The sequence below is a fragment of the Rhopalosiphum maidis genome, chromosome 1, assembly GCF_003676215.2.
Source record: "Rhopalosiphum maidis isolate BTI-1 chromosome 1, ASM367621v3, whole genome shotgun sequence".
NCBI lineage: Eukaryota > Metazoa > Arthropoda > Insecta > Hemiptera > Aphididae > Rhopalosiphum > Rhopalosiphum maidis.
The window spans coordinates 3344521-3367839 of record NC_040877.1 but is presented as its reverse complement, the minus strand read 5'-3'; the positions used below and the strand labels follow the sequence as shown (position 1 = coordinate 3367839).

At 25.8% G+C, this 23319-nt stretch overlaps 3 protein-coding genes across 11 annotated transcripts; 1 reads left to right on the top strand and 2 right to left on the bottom strand.

Moving 5' to 3' along the window:
• The first annotated feature begins 373 nt into the window (after nt 1–373).
• LOC113549923 (opsin-1-like) lies at nt 374–4175 on the top strand. 4 transcript variants are annotated; one of them, XM_026951440.1, is made up of 8 exons: nt 374–608; nt 693–821; nt 887–1125; nt 1184–1290; nt 1376–1482; nt 1556–1703; nt 3412–3689; nt 3758–3887. In XM_026951440.1, the coding sequence occupies exons 2-8, from the start codon at nt 694–696 to the stop codon at nt 3885–3887; spliced, it is 1137 nt and encodes a 378-aa protein (XP_026807241.1). In that variant the 5' UTR covers nt 374–608; nt 693. The 4 variants fall into 4 exon arrangements, with proteins under 4 accessions (XP_026807241.1, XP_026807244.1, XP_026807245.1 ...); XM_026951443.1 differs by having other exon boundaries at nt 662–821; XM_026951444.1 differs by lacking the exon at nt 3758–3887 and having other exon boundaries at nt 375–608; nt 3412–3693.
• On the bottom strand, nt 1311–7987 carry LOC113549924 (COMM domain-containing protein 2). Of its 6 annotated transcripts, none has more exons than XM_026951446.1 (6): nt 7696–7986; nt 6599–6676; nt 5800–5882; nt 5559–5732; nt 3964–4163; nt 1311–1717 (listed from the first exon to the last, which is right to left on the bottom strand). In XM_026951446.1, the coding sequence occupies exons 1-5, from the start codon at nt 7757–7759 to the stop codon at nt 3966–3968; spliced, it is 597 nt and encodes a 198-aa protein (XP_026807247.1). In that variant the 5' UTR covers nt 7760–7986; the 3' UTR covers nt 1311–1717; nt 3964–3965. The 6 variants fall into 6 exon arrangements, with proteins under 6 accessions (XP_026807247.1, XP_026807248.1, XP_026807246.1 ...); XM_026951447.1 differs by lacking the exon at nt 1311–1717 and adding an exon at nt 2143–2203 and having other exon boundaries at nt 7696–7987; XM_026951445.1 differs by lacking the exon at nt 1311–1717 and adding an exon at nt 3701–3883.
• A 2855-nt stretch (nt 7988–10842) lies between these two features.
• LOC113554745 lies at nt 10843–15292 on the bottom strand. The gene is made up of 6 exons (XM_026958747.1): nt 15221–15292; nt 15002–15152; nt 14692–14834; nt 14499–14630; nt 11074–11139; nt 10843–11013 (listed from the first exon to the last, which is right to left on the bottom strand). The coding sequence occupies exons 2-6, from the start codon at nt 15036–15038 to the stop codon at nt 10843–10845; spliced, it is 549 nt and encodes a 182-aa protein (XP_026814548.1). The 5' UTR covers nt 15039–15152; nt 15221–15292.
• Between the last annotated feature and the right edge of the window lie 8027 nt (nt 15293–23319).

Genomic DNA, 23319 nt, shown 5'->3' with positions numbered 1-23319 from the left:
ATAAAAATGGGTATTGCCGTATAGGTACAGATATCAAGATTCATATGACTGGATAGAATATTGGTTTTATATTTTTATACGCAACCCTAATTATTAGTAGATAAATTAACAAAAACATATTTATTGTATTGTGAAAAGGTATTATTTTTGAGACGTTCGGAACTTAATTTAATAATACTTATTTCACGGGATAAGAAATTTACATAACGTCCAAAGTCGTTCAGTAAAACCCTACAATAAACCTCAACCTTGGTATCAGCATTAAGAATAATCTATTTAAAAGTGTACTACACCCTTAAGACAGGTAGAAGATGGCATCGGTAGGGTTTCAATTCTAGGCTCTTATTTAAAAAGGAACAACTGAAGTGTAAGAAAGTTACAGTCCTTTCTTGGACGAGCCCTCGGAGAATATACGGCAGTCGACAGTACTACTTCAATATCTAACTGTCAATTCAATGGTCATATTCTACTGGAGTACCGATGATAGAGTCGTGTTAGACATAAATGGCTTTAAACAGTTTAAACTTTTGTTGAACTTCTTGAATTCTTAGCACAAACGCCAAAAATATTTATTCAATAAATTTTTTAAGTATACCTACATTTGCAAAGTAAGTGTGCATTAGGTAATCTAAATTTAACTATTATACTTATAAACAGTTAGTACCTACTGGTTATTTGGGTTGGTATTACAGAATGCTAGATAAAATTGGATCTCATTATGAACGGCAAGAATCGAACTGGGTAGCTGAAGGAGGTTTTGGAAATGAAACTGTGGTTGACCGAGTTCCATCAGATATGATGCATCTGGTTGATCCTTCTTGGTAAGAACAATAAAATATTATAACAATAAATAATTCAAATTTTAAAACGTACCCATATTTCAAAGGTATCAATTTCCACCAATGGAATCAATGTGGTACAAATGGTTAGGTGTTACTATATTCTTCTTGGGCATATTATCGGTCGTGGGTAATGGAATGGTGATATATATATTTACCTGTACAAAAAATCTTAGAACGCCATCAAACTTACTGATAGTTAACTTGGCGTTTTCCGATTTCTGTTTAATGTTCACCATGTGTCCGGCAATGGTTTGGAATTGTTTTTACGAGACGTGGATGTTTGGTACTATATACATTTCGTTATGTTATATTTTCAATTAATTACGAAAATTATGTTAAAGGACCTTTTGCTTGCGAGTTGTATGCTATGTTTGGATCATTATTTGGGGTTACATCAATATGGACAATGGTCTTTATAGCTTTAGATCGTTATAACGTAATAGTTAAGGTAAAAAAAAAACGTTTAGATATTATATAAAATCATTTATTGAGTGAACTCTTATAAAAAATAAAATACGATTTGCATGTTTAAGGGATTATCTGCGAAACCTATGACAACCAAGTTAGCGCTATTACAAATATTTTGTATATATCTGCATGGACTTTTCTGGACTTTAACCCCTTTTTTTGGATGGAGCCGGTAAATTAAAAAAAAATAATAATACATGAAATACATTGAATTAAAGGATAATTTAAATTTATGTGTTTTGTAGATATGTACCAGAAGCAAACATGACAGCATGTGGCACTGATTATTTAACTCTGACGTGGCATAGTCGTAGTTATGTATTAATATACGCAATTTTCGCATACTATTTACCATTGCTTGTCATCATCTATGCATATTATTTTATTGTGAAGGTAAGTTTTAAAAACTGTAAAAGAAAAAAAAATTAAAAAGGTAGGTAAATGGACACTACTCTGCTATACATGAGGAATCGAGTTATTGTTATGGGTGTGTTAAATTTTAATTCAATGATATATTATTGTAAATGAAAAACGATTCTGAGAGGAGACGGTCTATCAGCCTATATCATTACATTTTTCCGATAATAATGCATTTATTTTATTATAAGTATTTAATTATTATAATAATATATATTTATACCATGTTATATAAACTAATATAACATTTAATAATATCTTTCTGTAATTATGTAAAACAGTACAAATAGGTTAGGTAATATACAATATCTTAAAATAAATCAAAAATGTCGTTGCGTAAACTAAGATTAACATTTATATAATATACGTAAAAGTTTAAGTCCCCGCATATAATATTATTGAATTATAACAAAATAATCAACATCATTATTCATTATTAAAATACATAATTTCGTCGAAATTTGAACTTCAATTATCTATAAAAAAAAAAATAATAGTATTTGTATATTTTTTTAGTTCAAGTATGAGATACTTATATCTTATGCAAATTATTATACTACAATTTCAAACCTTAGCTAAGATAAAAAAAAGATTTTATAATTTTTTTTAGTAAAAATACTTATAAATAGTAATTTCCTTGATTTTGAAAAATGTTGTAAAAATGTAATTAACTTTAAAATTAGTTTAAATGCAAATAAAAAAAATTGTGCATATGTATTTTTAATCATTTTATACAAATATAAGAACAGCTTATATGACATTTTGTATTACATATTTAAGAATTTTGACCCGTAATTTTTTTTTTTGACATTATTTAAAAAAAATATGTAAATTATATCACGTAAAGAAAATTATAATACACATAAACATTTAACACAAATTTTTAAGTAAATTACGGTTATTTTTATTACTATAAAAATTAAAATTTTTTTAAATAAAATAGTTATTATCTATAGTTATAGTTAATGGGTTAATATCCAATGTCGTTAAAACTTGAACTTCAAACGGTCATAAAAATCTAATTTGACTTTTAGTTCATTTTTTTTTTTAATATACATTGAAAAACATATTAAGAACCTTGTATTAAATTTTTTAATTTAAGGTATAAACAAAATATTTTTTATGAATTTTGAGATTTTGTCAAAATTTTAACTTTAAATACTATTTAAAAAAAAAAAATTGTCACTCTGAACTTTTGTAATTTTTTTAATTAGGAAATGAAATATTTATAATGAAACTTTAAATTAACATATAGTTTCACATAAACTGTATCACATTTTCAAGATTTTTTATCGGTATTTATAAAATTTTATAAATTGTCTATACATAGCTTATAAAGAGTCAATATGTTTTGAATTATGTATAGAAAATGATTGTGTAAATATTTGGTAAAAATTCAAAGTTTTTATGGTTATTAGTTTTTGAATTATACCAAAAAACCAAACAATTTTGTCAAAAGCTGGATTTGCCTAAAAATTTTTGTTTTTATTTTAATGTTTCATTTGTTTGTTTCATGATTATTTTGAAAAATACCATTAATTTTTTAATTATATCCTTTTTTAAAGTACAAACTAGATATAATTATTTGAAAACTAATACTAATTATCATGTATACACAGACACAAAAAATATACATCATTGTAAAATCAATCATTACATTAACCTAAAATAATTTTTGAAATAGGCAGTAGCATCGCATGAGAAATCTATGAGGGAACAAGCAAAAAAAATGAATGTTTCTTCTCTAAGATCCGGAGACCAAAGCAATACTAGTGCAGAATTTAAGCTGGCTAAAGTGGCTTTAATGACAATATCATTATGGTTCATGGCTTGGACACCATACATGGTTATCAACTTTGCTGGAATATTTCAATTCATGACAATTGATCCATTATTTTCAATCTGGGGATCAGTTTTTGCTAAAGCAAATGCAGTATACAATCCAATAGTATATGCAATTAGGTAGGTATTGATTAAATTATTGGTATATCAACAAATGTTGTTTATTATTATTATTTTTTTTATTTTAGTCATCCAAAATATAGATTGGCATTAGATAAGAAGTTCCCATGTCTAGTATGTGGAAAATTAGAAGATGAAAGGAGCGATTCAAAATCAGTTTCTTCTGCTCAAACAACTGTATCTGAAGATAAAGTCTAAAAATTGAACTAACTTAATCTCATGGAATATGTTTAATCAAACTATCAGTCATTTATATTGTTTATAAAAATTATACCTTCATTTCAATTTTCTACGTATTTTCCGTATCCATTGGGATTGGTTCTGTTTCAAAGCAGCCTCTAGAGTATCTTTGATGTGAACCAAGTTTAATGGATCTGTTTGCAGGAATAATGATTCGAAAATATTTTTTTTTTCTAAATCTAATTTCAATGTAACAACTGGTACTGTTTGATGTAATAAAGATCTTGATCCCATCTGTATACATAATATATTATGATTAGTTGCATCTATATAATTATTTATTCCTAAATTATTATGCTTTCAAAATATTATATATATATATATAAATATACCACTTAAAGGTTTTTAAATATAGTCCTATTTAAATACCAAACAATATTTCAATTTTTGAATGTCAACAGATTTATTTAATCTATTTAGTATTCATTGTAAAATTTACTCGACATAGAATTCATTAATATATTATTAAAAATACAATTTGAAGTAAGTATTTTAATCTACATACTATTTCAATATAATAATTTACAAAATGTATTAATGTGTTTTAGTAGATAACATTATTAGTGGTAGATTAGTTATAGTTTTTGTTTACTGGATTTTATTTTAGCTAATGGAAATTAATTTTATTATAATAAAGATAAAAAATACCTAATATACATAGGAAGTAAAGTTAAATCCATAACAAAAAATTATAGAATTCATAAAAATAAGTAGCAGTTTTCATAATTTTTATGTAAAATGATAATAATTAACAAAAAAATATATTTATTTATTTATTTATTTTATAACAAAGTCTGCAGTAATTAGATTTATAATCATTTTAAATTTGTTAAAATTAGGGCTAAAAATGTGTAAGAAACTTCTTTTTCAGCTTATTGCAGAACATCAATATGTACAATCATTATGTACAAATAAATTTAATTTTGAAACTTTTACTATACATTAATTACAATTTGTGGGTCTTTTTTTGGCTTTTTCCTTTGTATTATATTTTTTTGATAATTTTTATCAATTAAAGCATTTTATGAATTAGTTTTTAGTTTTTGCTAATCGTATTAAAATAATTAAAATTATAGTTTTCTCTATAAAAAAAATTTGTACAATCTTAATTTTGATTTTTAATTAATTTTTTTGAGATTTAAATGCATTTTTTGAAGATTTTTTAGCGCATAAAATTTGTAATACTAGTACTTAAGCACAATTTAAACTTATAATTAAACACTCTACACGTAAAAATAGAGAATGCAATAGTGCATGAAACTACACAAAAACATTGAAATCTGAATAATATTTTGTTATCTCTATGCAAAAATTAAACTAAAATATAATTCAATCTATCAAATTTTATCAAAACTTAATTTTAAATGTATTTTGAGTTTTTAAAGTCCTATATTTGATCTTTAATACCAAGCAAAATTTGCTCAGCATATTTTATAGTTATAAGTATTTATTTTGAATTCGTAGGTTTCTTGAAAAAATGGTTAATAGAGAAAATATTGATGTTAAAAAATTGTGTAGTTACTATTATCATGTTAGAAATCAGTCTTTTTTAATTAATAAAATAAAAATAAATTGCCTGTCATGGTAATTAATAATTATATTTCTATTTACTTAATTTTAATAACTTACATCAGTTTCATATCGCCACTCTAGTTCTTTGAAGTGTGGGAATACAAATGCACTAGATGATAAAATATCTAGTAAATGGGATTTTTGATTTTCATAAAATAATATAATCATGTCTAATTTTGTATCATTAAAACCATATTCTGTCAGTGATTCTTTTATTTCCATATCAGTTAGCTATAAAACCAATAATTATTATTATACAACAGTAAAATACTCAAATTAAATTATTCAGTTAACTTACTTTATGTTTACAACTTTGCACACACATGAGACATATACTTTTTACGATTGATATAATTTTGTCTTCGTCAATCTGCAACTTTTCTTTAATAAAATATATTTTTATAATATTTATATTTAATAAGGTAAAATAAACAAATAAAATAAAATATATTTATTTCACCAATAATAAAAAAATACATAATATATTAATTTTGTAGTACAATATTATGATATTGTAATTTATAATAGGTACTATATTTTATTAACTTATAAAAAGTGAATTTATAACATTATAAACAGTTGCTTACTATTTATTATCTCAATTACTGCATAATAAATTAAAATCTAAAATTGTCTAATTATATATACTTATTTAAATAACTGAAAATATTAAAACGCTAACTACTAATTTTTATAATTTAAATCTTGAATTTGGGCCATTGATTTTTGTAGGTAATTGTTTCCTTCGTTGACTGAAATATTTAACAATTGAAAAAATGGATCAAACATTTATTTCAAACCATTTTGCCAATCAACTTAGTATACTGTTTTATACAATATATATATTATATCATTGATTTTATAAGAGTCTACAGCACTTTTAAAAATCCGTTACACTTGATACTTATTGACCAGATTCATAAATTATAATCATTAGTGACTGGATATAATATTAAAATATAATTAAATGATTAGATAAGTTATAAATACTAAACAATATTATTTCTTTAAGGATTGTATTAATTTTTTTTTCTTAAAATTCTATTACAATTGACAGTAGACAAATATTTTAAATAATTAATACAATAAAAAAATACCTGCAGCTTTGTTATAAAGACTGAGATTAGGTCCATTATCCATAAAATCTTTGGTGAGCCTCAAGAAATCCTTGATAACTACACATAATTAATTTTAGTAATTATTAAAATAAAATTATAAATTTACCTACATAAACAATATACATTATTAATAAATAGGCACATTACAGATTTAAACAATGAAATATGTATAATATATAATATATATATATATATATGCTGTTATTGTAAAAAGTGAAATTGTTAAAATGTTTAATTATTTAATTAATATTTCACTTCTCATTATTAATATTACCATTTATTATAATTTATAAATAATAGTAGTACTATTGATAATATTTATAAAATTGTAACATAATACTATAACAGGTAGGTATGTTAATTAGTAGGGCTCGAGACTTTATGCATTTGCATATTTGTTCGGGAAGTAAATAGAATAAATCTGATCCAGTATAAATTTATGTTGTGGTGTTTGGAGTTAAAGTTTAAAAGTTTATTGTGCATATGTTTGCACATTTTGGAATTTTTTTCTACAAATGCATATTTTTAAGATTTATTGATTTTTATTGCATATTTTAAAATAATTTTTGATTATTTACTCTTAAATCATATTTTTAGTAAATTAATCAATTTTATCTACATGATTTTGTCGGCAATAAGGCAACAATCAATAACGTTACGGGGAACCCATTTTATTTTTAGCTCTTAAGATAATATTATTTTTACTTACCTAACGCAGATAAGTACATAATTATAATTATAAAATGATTATTTTTTAATACATAAAAATTGTAATTGCTAGATATAAAAGATGCTGAGTGTTGAAAAATCCAAAGACCTTCTATTCAACAGTTTGACATTTTTTTTTTAATAATATAATATGTATAAAATAGAAATTTTTAGTAATATGTAAAGATATGTTTTTTTTAAATTAAATTTGAATAAGTATGTATTTTTTAATTAAAAATAAATGCATATTAAAAGGCATATTTTGATATTTTTTGATGCATATGTATGCGCATATATTTTTAAGATTTTAAGCACATAAAGTCCCGAGCCCTGTTAATTAGTAATTACACTGATCCTAATTGTCTTACCATTATCTGTTTGTTGAGCCAAAAGTTGAAAACTAATTTTGAAAACCTCCTTTACTGATGACATTATACACAGCAATCAGAATAAAATTTTTAGCAAACACAATCAAGGTCAGAAAAGAAATAAAATTAAACTCTTATTTAACCAATAGACATATTTAAATCTGCACTAAAATATACTTATGGGTAATACTAACTGCACAGTATAAAATGATTTTTATTAGGTAATTAATATTATATTTTGAAAATATTAGAATGAAAATTTTTCAAAATTAAAAAAAAAATACCTAGTACTTGGTAGGAATACTATGGTTTAATTATATATTAATATTTATTATTTATTGATTATTATCATAATATTATAACATTGTTGAATTAATAATTTTAAACCTAACATTTTTAAATATAATGATAGCGATTACGTAATGACAGTGATAAGGTAACTACCAAATATTCAGTGCTACCACGGCTAAATATAAAAATGGTTGTATGACTAGCGACCTTGGTATGGCGATGGTATTTTAAAATTGTAAATTGTTTATACATCTTAAAAAACTCTTAACTCGTTTTAAAATAAAAATATAATAAAACGCTTATGAGATGCCTTAGATAATGTTCTTAACTTTAAATTCTATAATAGGTCCTTTCACTCTAATTTATAGTAATTTTTGTGAACGTAAAATTTGCTATTTTGCGGATGGGTTAGAGAGATAACAAATACTACGTTGGCAACTATATTTTCTTAAAAAAAAAAAAGTATATATACTATTTACTTCGAGAGATGACTAACAAATATATCTGGTAAAAATATCTATGATACTGTAGCTAGTAATAATTGTGCTAAATTCAAACGCTACAAAAAACAACTCTGAGAAGTTATGTGTACTCTATAAAGCAAATTAATATAATATAAAAGATATACGTAAGTAATATATTATTAGTCATACAGTATTATTCTCTTAGTCTCTTAGTGTATACTTGAACAATTTTTAATATTGCTATACTAGTTGAAAATGTGTATGTATTAATGTGGATGAAAAAACTTATAAGATAAGTTATGTATAGCCTAAAGTGGCCATAACTTACAGATCATTTTATAATAATTTGATTTTTTTTGTATTATCGTCTGTCGGTAATTGGTGTCACAGTTAAGTTAATTGTCTAGTATTTTATACGGCAAGTAAGATAATGTGTTTCAATATTTTAATCATACGGCGTTAAAGATAGGCAATTCATAACTCATATCTGGTTAATTTTTTCCAATAATGTTTTATAAGTGTGATGAATTGTATGATACTAATAAGTTATAAGTAATAAGTAAATAGTAATAATTATTGTACAACCAGCGAAAAGTAAGCCGCGATAGTCTTCATATTTAGGGGCTCAAAATTTGCAAGTGGACAAACAACAACCAAAATTACTGTCGCGTATTTTAAATTTTGACAAGTTTTGAGAATACGATTTTTATTTTTATGTAGTTGCTTTCTACAATCTACAACACAACGTCCTGTAAACATTAAAAGTTTTACGATTAAATTACATTTTACGCAAGAAAAATATTTGAAGTACCATCTCAGCAGTCACGTATGAAAAAATAACAGACCGGGATAAAGCTGAATTTAGTGTAAGTATCTAGTATCTAAATATGTATACAACATAACGTAAGACTTAGTTTTTGTTTACTAACTGTTTTTTCTTTATTTTAATAATAATTTTGTTTTTGATATTTTTGTTTATATTTAATTGTAATAAAATGTATACCAAACAACTTATTGAAAAAAAAACAACAAACACAACCCGATTAATTTCTAAAGGAAAAATAGAAAAATAACACTTCTTAGATCAAAGAAAAAGGTAAAATTATTGTATACTTATCTATAATTTTAACATAAATTGTATAAGTACAGCAAAGAAGCAATTAATATATAATTATTATTTTTACATTCGGGAATATTTTAAAACAATGTTTTGGTAGACGTTTTGTTGATATGATGTTTATATTCAAACAAATAAAACAAAGTCGACAGATTGATGATTTTTTTTGTACTTTTTTTTATTAAATGTATTAGTTATTACTTTGGAAACAATTATACTTATTAATTATAACTATAATGAATAACAAAATGGCAAATTGTACCATTTTACATATTAAAAACATACTTCAAGTACACAAGTTTCAATACAAACAATTAAGTACTGAATAACAATTTTATTTCTTAACAAAAATAAACAAAAGAGTATATTTACTATTTTAATAAATATTTTATTACATTTTACGCGAGAAAACAATTGGAGTAGCCCTAATAACAAACGGCAGGTAAATCCGTTACGATCGCAAATCACTTTTCGTTGCCCGTACTCAGAGCTGTGCCGTTAAGATTTAGCGCCCAGGGCAAAATTAAAAATATTCGCCCCTATTTTATTTATCATTATGCATTACAATTTTTTGGCGCCCGGGGCGCATGCCCCCTAGTCCCCACACGGCACGGCTCTGCCCGTACTATAATACTACTATAATTATTTAATAAATAAATCCCCCAATAGGATTTATAATTTTTTTTCAATAAGTATGCGCTCTCCGACTCATATAGACATTCCTAAAATCCTCTCAGTAATATATAATATAATTTATAATTGGTTAATGTAGTTTTAAATTAGAGAAAATTATGGGAGTAACTAATAAAATAATAACTATATAACTTCCAATTTAATCATAATTGGTACATTTCTGCACGTCCATCGTAACCCAAGGATTTTCAGTGAAAAAACTTAATTTCAATCAATAACATTTACACTATTTCATTCCTTAAAACGATTATTATATTGATATCTTACGAGTATTTTAAAACTATAATTTGGATTATACCCGACATCTGTAATTGGTACATTTTATATATTATGTGTATGAGTTAATTCATATTTTCTACAAATTTAGTTGTTCGTTACTAGATTAAGCTTATACTCTAAGTACACAAGCTACTTTAAAAAAATATATTATACATAATATAATAATTTAAATAATCAAATAATTAAATGCTTATGGTTTAATTAGTACATTACAATAGTTAGGTATTAATTCAAATAAATAATTTATTAAAAAATAATATATTGTCGATTATAGTATTAGATAATAATAAATAATTTAATTACTCAGCTACCACTTAATTTAGCACAAGTTACCTTTTCTAAATTATTATAGCCATTTAAAATCATAGTAAATGTTACATACTTATCATCATTACATTCACATTTTAGATCGCGATCAATTAAATCTATATACTTTGCTATGAATCCCTTTGAATTTTCTTTTGTAAATTTTCCCTATAAATTGAAAATAAAATGTAAATAATATTTATTATATTATACATAACATAATATTACTTTTTCGAAGAATGTGTCCTGATTATCGACACACATGAACTCTTTATAGTTTGGATTTTCACAATACTGTAAACAGTGTAAACATTTATAAAAAATAAAAGAGGATGTTTCGCCCGTATGTGTTGTCTCCGCCATATCGACATACAATATAGTAAAAACAGTTCACGTGCGCAAAGACCACTCGGGCTGTAGTCAAAATTAAGTAACCCAATTTAACCTAGAGAGAGGAAGTATTGGTATACAAGATATCGTTTTTATTTTTTCTACATCACAATTACAAAAAATTATTCAAGTTTAAAAAACACAAAAAAATAATGGATTTCAAAACGATCAAAATTTTCTTCATATATAGTGATATCAAAAAATTAAAAACGATGTTTCATTACTAACTAATGTTTTTTTTTCTATAGGTAGTATGAGAATTGAGTTATTTAATTTGGACTACAGCCTTATGGTGGTATTTCTCCACGTGAAACAGTTTTTGCTATACTGTACATGCGTAGGACCGAGACAACACAAGTGGGTGAAGCGTCATCTAACTATTAAATTGGTATAAACATCAATTTAAAGTCTAATAATAATGTTTCGATGCTAAGACAAATAACCTTAAAAATCAATATAAGTGAATTGCGTTCTAAACAACCAGTCAAGCATGAACTGGTAGGTTATATCCTAGCATCTTAAGTCAATTCCAAATTCATTTTAAAGTATCGATATAATCTAAATATTTTCTGAGAGATAAAAGTAATATAAAAATAATAATAGTTTTATAATTTTTGTATACAGTATGCATATGCCTAAGCCTTATGAGGCAGTAGGTTTCTAATTAACCTCATTATTGAGAAATAATTCGATGAAATTTATTTGTTAAATTGTGAAAAGACTTTCGGCTAACCAATGTTACTAAGTAAAATTAATGATATATTTATATTGCTATTAAAATAATTTATTTTACTATTAGTTAGTACAACAGGTTAATTTAATTTTTCCAAATATTAAATTTAAAAATCTTATTGTATAAGGCGCCCTTATATATAATAAAATATATTAATATTTTTAAATTGTGTAACGGAGCACTCATCCACGAAAACGGCCCTTTCAGGGCCAACACATAATATGCGTATTTTGTGTGGATAGGTAACATGTATCACTACACCATGTCAATCAACCAGAAATAAGCACCACTTTAAAGGCAAATTACCTGCCATCTATTCAAATAATTAAAAGATATCTATGGATAGAGGAGGTCGTCCCCGTCACACAGATATCAATCCAACCTTTGTAAGACAAATACCGTCCAAATAACATAAGAAACTGTACAGATACCAAATCGGCCGCCCAGCTAGGATATTAACACTTCGGTACGGCAATCGAGATATATATACGGGTGTATTCGAACAGATGAAATCACTCTTCATCCATTCTTCGACAAGAATACACATCAAAATTCAAGATTTGAAACCGAAAACACAGAGCAGTAACACTCGTAAATACGAGGCGTCGATTTTACAGAAGAAATATTGTGCGAAGAACGATTCCAGCGGCGAGTAACGGCGAGCAAACGAATGCAAGAACGTAATAATGATCGAATCTGGTGAAGTAAAGGCAAGAACGAGGCGACGATCAACGATAACGACGCCGTTTATAGTTGATAAAATATATCAACTACTGCTGACGCATCTCTGGCAATAACGGTCGACTACCAGCAACTTTACACGCGGTTGTCATCCACCTTAGCCACCGGTCACGCAGTGTCCTTCGTGGTTGCGTAAGTCATCACTCTCTCAATTGATCTACCATTGCGATTGATCATAAAAAAATCCTTATCAGGACTATGAATAAAGGCACACCCGGCGTGCCTGTTCAGGAGTTCGCTCCGAGCCACTTAAGTGCCTCCCAAAATATTGTATCCTAATAATATGACCTCTCAAGCCAGTAGTACAGCCCGGATTAAATTTACCCTCCATATATATGTAAATAAATTTTTGATATTGAAAATAAAGTATATGTGATACCATAAATTGGCACTTTAAATTATGTATAAAGATAGGTTGCCGAATACCGGTTCACTATATCAATTGCAAAAAAATAACTTTTATCTTCAGTTCTTTTTCGTTTAAATATATCAACAGTTTTCATAAAATGTCTATATAAAAAAAAAATTATTTATATATCTTTTAAATTTATGGTTAGAGTATGAACTATCTTTGAGAAACCTTATAATAAATTTTCGATCCTCAGCTATAAAAATTTTAAATGTAATGAATTGTTAACTAAAAAATTTCGCCAAGGTATGCAGATATTGTTCAATAACACACTCTCTGCTTATAAATATTATATAGACATAGTGAATTACACATCTCATAAGCAAATGACAATAAAAATAGTATAATAAAAAGTAGCTAAATCAACGAACTTGGAAGTTAACATTGAAGATAAAACAAAGTATTTAGTTATAAAAGATTTTAAATACATAGGTGATAGCGCAAAAAATATGAAAAACACAAAAACGTGAACAATGAAATTAAATTAAAGATATCTATAACGAACCAAGGATAGTATGTATTAGAAAAAATTTTTATTAAAAATTAATCTTTGAATTTTCAATAGTTTCAATCAAACTCCTTTACTTAACTACTTTACAATCAGTTATATAATATAAAATATAGATTTAAAACGAGCGCAGTAACTATGGAAGACAAATAAAATATTTGTTGTTTTGTTGTTTTTAGAGAAAAGTGCATTGGCGGAGTTATGGACAAATCTTAGAAAATGGTGTGTTTAGAATGAGAGTAAATATAAAGAAATCAGAAACTCTACTAAAAACGTGGCATACTTAGGTACCTACCTATTGGATATAAATGACTCAAGTAGGTGGGGAAATGTCTTAAATTGAACAGCCTGTTGAAACTTTGGTAAATTAGAAGAAAAATTAGGGGTCATCAGCCAGAATAGCAGAAGTAGAATCAAGAATAGTATGATCAAATACACTCACAGTGTATTACATTAGAAAATATCGTACATAAAGATAGACGGAGAAAGAAAACTGTGGTAGAAAAAGTTGATTGAAACCGTAAAACCTAAATAAAACCACAAGCTATCAATTTACGTAAACAATTAAAAACATAACGCAAATAACAACAACTCTTAATTCCTAACAATTTACCTTTAAATATACTACTTATTCATATAAATTAACAATAAAATACTTAATTTATGTCTTTTTAACTTATTTCTTTAGTTTTACTTAACTTAATACATTTCAATAATTTCTTGTACAAATACCTATTATATTTAGTCACATACGTACATAGAGAAAATAACATCGGTTTTACAAGTTGATAAATTATGTAAATTATGTGATGTGAATAAATTATAATTTTTCTAACTGTTGGATATATTGAATTAAAGATACATTATTATACCTCATTATATGATATTTCACATGGGATAAATTCTTCTTCTGCCTCTGCCTTCAATGTAGGATTTACTGAAAATTCGAAATAAACTTTGTCCTTTGCAATGGCGGATCCATTTAAAGCAATTTTAAATTTATACTGAAAAAAGCATAATATTTTCAATCTCAATATTAACTCGAGTGTATGATACCAAACTTACCAAGGTATATATTAATACAGTAGGATTTGGTGGATCTAAAGGTACAATTCCACCATTTAAAAATTCATCTGTACACAAATTAAAATTATCGAATCCAATCACATAGTAATCCATTACTTCGTTTAATGTTGTAAAATCAAACCCTTTTACACAAAATATAACATAGAATATATTTTTATTTTACTTAATATAGTAAATAGATTTAATAATTCTAATTTTAAACCTATTGCGCGATTAAGATATTGAATCATTTATATTTTATACATATTTAAATGAAATATTTACTGTTGTTTAATGTTAATAAACTTACAATCCGAAGATGTTCTATTATTATCATAAAACATCATGCCTGTTGCTTTCACATACAACCCAATTTTGAAATCAGGAATTGCAGTTTTGATTGCTTTAACATAGTTATATACATGAACGAAAAAATGGGCAGGGATATGAAAATCTTGAGTCTACAGTTAAAGAAATTAATATTAAAAAATCAAATAATTTTAACTATCTATGTTAAATGGAAATGTACCAATGTATGTATTAACTATTTATATTCAATGGCAATAAATTATTTCATTGGTAGTTATAAATTTGACTTCTTAATATATGTTTGTTGTTATAACGTAAGATCTATATTAAATAATTATAATAAATAAAAGTACTCCTAGCGTGTCGCGCCGCGTGCTTACAGTTCTCCGTTAACGCCGTTATCATGCGCGAAGCCCTACGCGTTACGATAACCGCTGTGCTAGCAACTGCCGATAAATTAAGAAAAAAAAACCACTTCCGTTCCTTTGCACTGACCAGATGGTCATCAAGTACGCCCCTTCTCAAATTGCCATATAGTGTTTCACACAATTATCATGGAGTAGGGCGCCCATGATCGTTCCTCTGTCGGATATGCTGAGTGAGCAACAACGATAAGTGACGTGGTGTTTATGTTTTTGTTTGTAAATATATGTATTTGTATATCCGGCTGGTATATGAGTACTACATTTTTCTATATTATAAGAATTATACATAACGAGTTATGGTTGTAATGTGTGCCCTCGACGTCTACGAGTGTTGGGGCCCCCTCGTGAGGTTTTTTAGAAATTATAAAATTATTATTATTATTATTAACAGTATATGTCGCTAATATTATCCTAATTATTTCTTTTAGTTCGAGTTTTATGCCGTTCGGCTTTCTCGGCACAAAATTAAACTTTTATATATCTCCTCAAAATGATTTAAATTCTTTCTTCCTATTTCCTCATCTTCATATGTATATAAATTCACGATACTCTGGCTCAATAAAGCCTCGGTTTGTGGTTGGCGACCTTTTTTAAAATATCAAGTGTCCGCCATTGGGGGCTCCACAAATAGTGAAGCGTCTCATTGTATATATATATAATGATTTAAAGATTAAAAAGTTAAAGGATGAAAGACCTAATACAATAATATAGCATTTTTACCAAGTGAAAATCTTTTGTCTACATTTATAGAAAAAAAAATCTAAAATTTCAAATGTCTATTAATAATTTAAGAAAAGGTAAAATATTATAATATTTTACCATATACTGGCATGTAGGTATATAAAATAGCAATTTAAAAAGCGATGACTGACATAAGAATTAAAAATTAAAAAAAAAACACATTATTTATAAGATTAATATATTAGTTATTCCATTGAGAATCAAACATGTAATACATAATATAACGTAAGCAACCTTTTAAAACGATTTTTCCATCATTTTTGTATATACATCTCTCAGGTATGTAAAATTATTCTTTATAATAAATACTTACAATTGTGTAATCATAATCCATATTTTTCAAAATTAATCCTCCAACAGGAAATTCGGTGACAAAGTTTCTTATATTTGGAACTTCTTTAAAATCAGTTTCATTTTCAAGTGCCTTTGACCAAGCTTGTATGTCTTTATAACCATAATATAAAAACACATTAGGGCTAAAATCTACAAGATTTTTTATGATGTCTGTAATAAATTATAAATATACATTAATTAATTAGGTAATGTGAATCAGAATTGTATATATGTCATTAATACACGCATACAGAATAATATGTATTAACATAGATATCTACTTTAACGATAAAAATAAATTAAAAACTAAAGTTGAATTAAGTAGTTTAGTGATGTGATAATATTATGTAAAAAATTAAAATAAATAACATTGTTTAAAATTACGATATAATAATAATCTTTAGTTCATCGACGTCTTATTAAAGGGTTAACCGTGATTATAATTTATTTAATATATAACAAGGTTTGATATAATTTAATAAAGATTTATAATCCAGGTACCTACGTGGCTACGTAATATAACATAATACGTTAAAAATAATAAATCATAACATAACTGCAATGCTAATATTAAGTATTAAGTTGTTAGAAATTAACGTACTATTATTTTTAAAATACATAATATAAATTATAATGTAAAAAAAATGTATAAGTTAAAATTATAAAATATACTAAAGACATTAATTATAAGTCTTTAAAGCAGAATAAATATGTAACTTTTTTTTAAACTTATCACTAACATACACAAAATTGACCACCGTCCTTATGCCAACAATCATCATAAAGGTTATTATTAATTAAGCTTCTTACCTTCAAGACGTATGAAAAGAAAAATTTATGTTAAATTAGTGTCACTGATAAAATTGATTTTTGGATTTGTTACCTCATACTCTTTTCCTTTTGTCTAAATTAAACTTAATTTCCCAAAACTATTAACTAGATCTTATATTAATTTCGCTCTGCACATGTAACGTGTACCAAAGCATTTGTAACCATTCTTTTAATTGATAATATGATGATCTAGAATAACCCTTTTAATCCGTTTATTTTTATCATTAAATATGTTTTATTTTCTCGTTTATTATTATTACATAATAGATGTGTTCAATGACGTACCATATTAATCATAATAAGGAACATTAGAAAATGAGCATCGTTAACGGGCGTTAAATAAATTAGTATAAAATATACAAATTTTCTAGTGCTAAATTTTTAATCAGAAAATGTATCAAATTTATTTATGTAAAGATAACAAAAAAAGTATATCATTGTTCGAAATACAGCAACGTTATTTACGGACCCGGGCATAACGTACTGTATACTAACGGCGACAAGATTCGCCACTGCCGCCTCCGCAACCGGTCCCGATAAGTCAGTGCTTTGCGGATCGAGCGCTAATGCCGAGCTAAAGCGTAAACATGCGCTGTGTATCGTGGCCCGATATCCGTTTCTATGTATTATATTACATTGTAAGCTGTACTTACAATTTTGTGGTTCGCGCACGGTTAAATCCTGTCATTGACACGGTCGTAGTAGTGTGTGCGTATCCGATCTTCATAACCATATTGGTAACGCCTAACGTATGACATAACGCTATTCGGACGATCGAATCGCCGCCGCCGCCGCCACCACACGCAGTCACCCTCCAGCCGGTTTCGTTGCAAATTATTTATTATTGTTATCATATTGATATATTATTATTATTGTACACCGAAACGGAGAGACGTCTCCGCCGGTACACGTTATATATTGTAATTACCGCCAATATATCCTATTTTATTATATTTTCCTTGGCTGGCTTGTCAACTTTATGATAGATTACCTCGTACACTAGGTGTCACCTACTTCTCTAGAGTTTTGTCACCCGATCCGCTGGCCTGACCGCCGGTTCCGTAGGAACCCGACGGTGCCAAAACAATCATTCTCTTCAGAAGAGGTTGAGGTTTAACATGAAAAGTAATATCAAGGATATGCGGGGGGGGGCAACTAGCCCTACACGCGATCATTTGGTCCATGATATTCTTCATCACCCGATTACATATTGCCCTATCTAGTTTACAGAGAACAAGTCCAAACACCAAACCTATTTACCTCGATCTTGCGATTTGACATCTTGTAATTTTTTCCTATTGGGATACACTAAGCATCGAGTTTACCAGAACAAACAATGCTATTTATTGGATCTTAAAGATATGAAAAATCAATATGTGATCGGGTGATAAAGAATTCATGGAATGTATGATCACGTGTAGGGCTAGTAGTGGGGCATATATGCTTGATATTATTTTTCATGTTTGAAACTCAACTTCTTCTGAAGATAAATATGTTTTATTTTCTTGTTAATTTTACAAAAGTAAATTTGATCTATTACAGTTTCAAATCAAGCGTTTATTTGTGACACCCTAAATTAATTACGATACTATATATTTATATAAATAGGTAGGTATATTTATAAATTATAGTTTATTACCTATACCCATTGGATCACGAGAAGGACCAATTAAATAATTTTCATCACATGTTACTCCATCATACACAAATGCCGTACATGGTGCTGAAATTTTATTCAACTTCACTGCATCTACGTGACAACGTTTATTGGCGGGATCTACCTCACCTAAATACCTACATGATGATACACCAAGATCTAAAAATATAAAACAAATCTATCAATTATTACTTTATTATATTATTAAATAAAAATATCAATAAGAAAATAACTGACTCAAATTAAAATAATTTTTAAACCAAAAATTAAATTAAATTTCTTTACCACATTACGCACAAACTATAACACACCGAAATACCTGTAATAGATATATTATTTACATACTTGTGTCAAATAAAAAAAATAGTAAAAATAGATTTATTTGGATACTTTTCTAGAATAGTATAGAGTTCTGTAACTAATAAACCTATACCAAAAATGATTCAAGTGAATCTAGGAACCTGACACATTAAATATGCTGACTTTTTTATTTATCCTTGTAAGGAGAATAATATGGCATCCACCAATAAACAAAGTATAATAACCAGTCATACTGTCTTATTTTATAATCGTTTGTGTCACGTATTTTAAGACTCTACAGCTAGTTTATTATTTTTGAATAAAATTTATTTTGCCAATAAGTGGTTTTGCATAAAATTTCCCATTTTTTTCTATTATTTTGAAATAAAAAAATAAAATAAAATAATTTGAAATATTGTTACATATATAAAAAAACAAACAAACATAGACAAGTGTTCTGTAAATTTATATTTATTTTGATTTCTTATTACCCATAATTCAATTAAGTAGGCACATATTATTGTATATATTCATATTTACCAGCTGCTGTAATGATGTAAACCAAAATACTTAAATGTAAAAAAAAAATTAAAATATTAATCATTAAGATATTCATTTTATTACCTAATTAAAAATAAAATACAATAAAATACAATTAATAAAACACATTGAACATCTACTTTTTAAATTAATTTTTTCACGTCAATAAAAATGATATAAATAACCACATTTTTGGTATTAAACGATAAATTAGACAATTGTTCACAGTTGTGTACATACGCAAAACACATTGAAACTAATTGCATACTTTGCTATTATAATAAATAATTCCATAATATTGTGTTATACTTACCTATAGTCTATATTTAATGTATAATTCATTTAAAATGTTATATTATACCCCACTGAGTTTAAAATACCTAATTTATTTTCTCTCCACTAAACAAATGTCAATGATTACCAACAAAAAAAAAAAACGATTTTTATTTTTAGCAGTAGTGATGCTATAATTTACTGAGCGCTTACAATCTCGTAAATCATAAAACAACTAGTGAGTAATTAGTATCATTTTATAATCGATATTATGGATGCCTACTATAGGTAATTACTAATTACACAATTACACAGGCGATTTGATACTAATTGACTATAACAACATTATAATACATTAATCATGTTTACAATGAGCACTTCTACAAATAATCCATTGAATGTCCATTATAAAATAATTTTATCATATCTATATTATATATCCAAATTATGTAACATACAATATAATATGTACATTATTCTATATCAGCGCTTCTCAACCTGTGGTACGCGTACCATTAGTAGTACGTGGAAAGCTCATAAGTGGTACGCGAAGAAAAAAAAATTTATAAAAAAAATTAGAATGAATCATTATTAACATTAAATATTATTTGGTTTATTTGGTGGTGTGAAGGTTGTTTGTAATCGTAATAATAAATAATAATAATAATAATAATAATTGTACATATTTAATTTCTTTTTGTACATTAAATAACTTAATTCCCATCATTTTGTAATTCCTGATAAAATAAAATTCTGTACATATAACATAAACGTATACATTATCAGTGTTGGGAAGGAACGGATTCCTGGAACGAGTTCTTTTTGTAGGAACGAAGCTTGGAACTACTTCCTTTAAAAATAAAAGAAAAAGAATATGAACAAATTCTTTATATTGAGAAACGTGAACAAAAATCAGTTTCTCTTGAAATTTAAAAAAAAAATTTTTATTTTAATTTTTTATTTAATTTAGTTTATAAAAATCAGATAAAATAAAGACAAATTAAATCTATATTATTAATTATTATACATTTTTATTTTTTTATATATTAATTCAATTATTTAGTACTCAATTCCTGTTTAGATTCATTTTTTTAAATTCTAATATTCATTTATCATTTTTATCATTCATTTATTGATATCAAAAATAAAAAGATAATATTCTAAGACCGCTAGATTGGGTAAGTTTAAAAAAATGGAACAGTAACTGGTACGAGTTCCTCTTATACCTTAATTACCTTTATTCATTGTAGCTAGTGTTAAGTTAAATATGATCTGTTTATCTTTTGCTTTATAAAAATATGTTTTTAATGAATGCAAAAAAAATCTTTATTTTTATTTCGTCTTTTATTATGGTATAGATATTTAAGTGCTTAGTGACCACGAGAAAGATAAAATTAATAATGAACAATCATACCCATTTAAAAATAATGTTATAGTCTATCGGATAGACTCTATCTCATAGTCTAAATATATTATGGGTTTTTAGGTAAAGGTAAAAAGCTATAATATTCTGTATCTATAATATCAGTGATGCAAGTTATGCAACTATAGTTATTATATAATATAATATATACATATATTATATAGTTGTTTATTGTACAACAAAAATAAAAAGGGAAGGAAATGGATAGCTACTCTGTTGTACATTAGGTATCTATAGCAGTGTACCTCGTAATTAGAAAGTCACTGTAATGTATGTGTTAAATTTGAATTTAATGATAAATCAATGACAATGAAAAACTATTATAAGCAAATATTATTTGTCAGCTTTATATATATTACTAAAAACTCAGTAAATGTTATGAAATATTTAATTTATTTTACTAGTAGTATGTACTAAAACAGTAGTTGAATTAATTTTTGCTGAAAACATTACATTTATTATCTAATAGTAATCATCGTGCACTTCGTTGCCAATACAAAATACATCCATGTTAAATTTGGTCACACAATAAAATTAAACATTTAGCATAAGGCGTGTGGATAAATAATATTTTTGGTGTATACTGTATAAATGATATGTATGTATATGTATATGTATTTCGATACATCGTTTTCATATCGCTGTCCCTCTCATCGTTGTTTAAACTAATAACTCATAAAGTTTCAATTGAGTGAACAAAAAACAACAAAAGAGCTTTATACTGCTATACTACATCAACTATTCGCTAAAATACTAGTCTCTAATAATAACTAATAATTGGTAACACGTATGAAAATAAAAATATCCTTATGTGCGTATTTTCCGATTATTTTAAAAATCGATAACTCAATTTTTCAATAAAAAATCAAAATAATTTGATAAGTAGTCAGATCAAAGAATATGCGTGACAAAGATTTACATTTTTACATTTTCATATACAAGCCTGGTAACTCAGTTTGATTAAATTCATTACTCAATTATAAGTCTTTGTATACACAAACAAGTAAAAAAAAAGCGGTATGCTTCTATATACAAAAATATTTTATAATCGATTATTATAAAACTTTTTTTTTTTCATTAGTGAATTTAAGTTCAAAGATAAAGGTTTCTGAGTGAAAAGACAGAGTATCAGACTCTATTTTGAAGATTATTTAATAAATATAAATTTATGTTTTCGTCATTAACACGGTAGATTAGTGTACTCTCGTCAGTTACCATTCAAGGTAATCCCCAAAAGAGACTAAAATTACAATGTTGTCATGATGTGCATACATAAATTTAAAAAAATATAAATAAAAATTTAAAAATGTGTAAATTATTATTATAGTTGCAAAAAACATTTATATATCAATAGGCATATAAAAATAAAATATTTATGCACACCTCTTTTAAGTTGTATTTTCATTGAAGCTATAGTTTTTAGGTTTAAATTAATACTTCAAAAATATATGTAAACATGTATAAATTTAAAAAAAGAAAATTTAAACATTAGAAAGTAGAAATAATTATAACAAAAATCAAAAAGATTAAATAAAATAATAATTACATAATAAAAAAAAGTAGTACGAAAATTCAAATTGATTTTAGTACACTATGTGTATAATAATTAATAATTATAATTTCTAAATTGTTTCATGTTTATATAATACCAGTATCAATCATCTTTAATATAACCTGTCAAATATCAATATTAAATACTTATTTATTTATTTTTTTTTTTTATTAAATTAAAATAAAAGATTAATTGTACACATTATAAGTACAACAATACAATATCTCTTAAATTTATACCTACC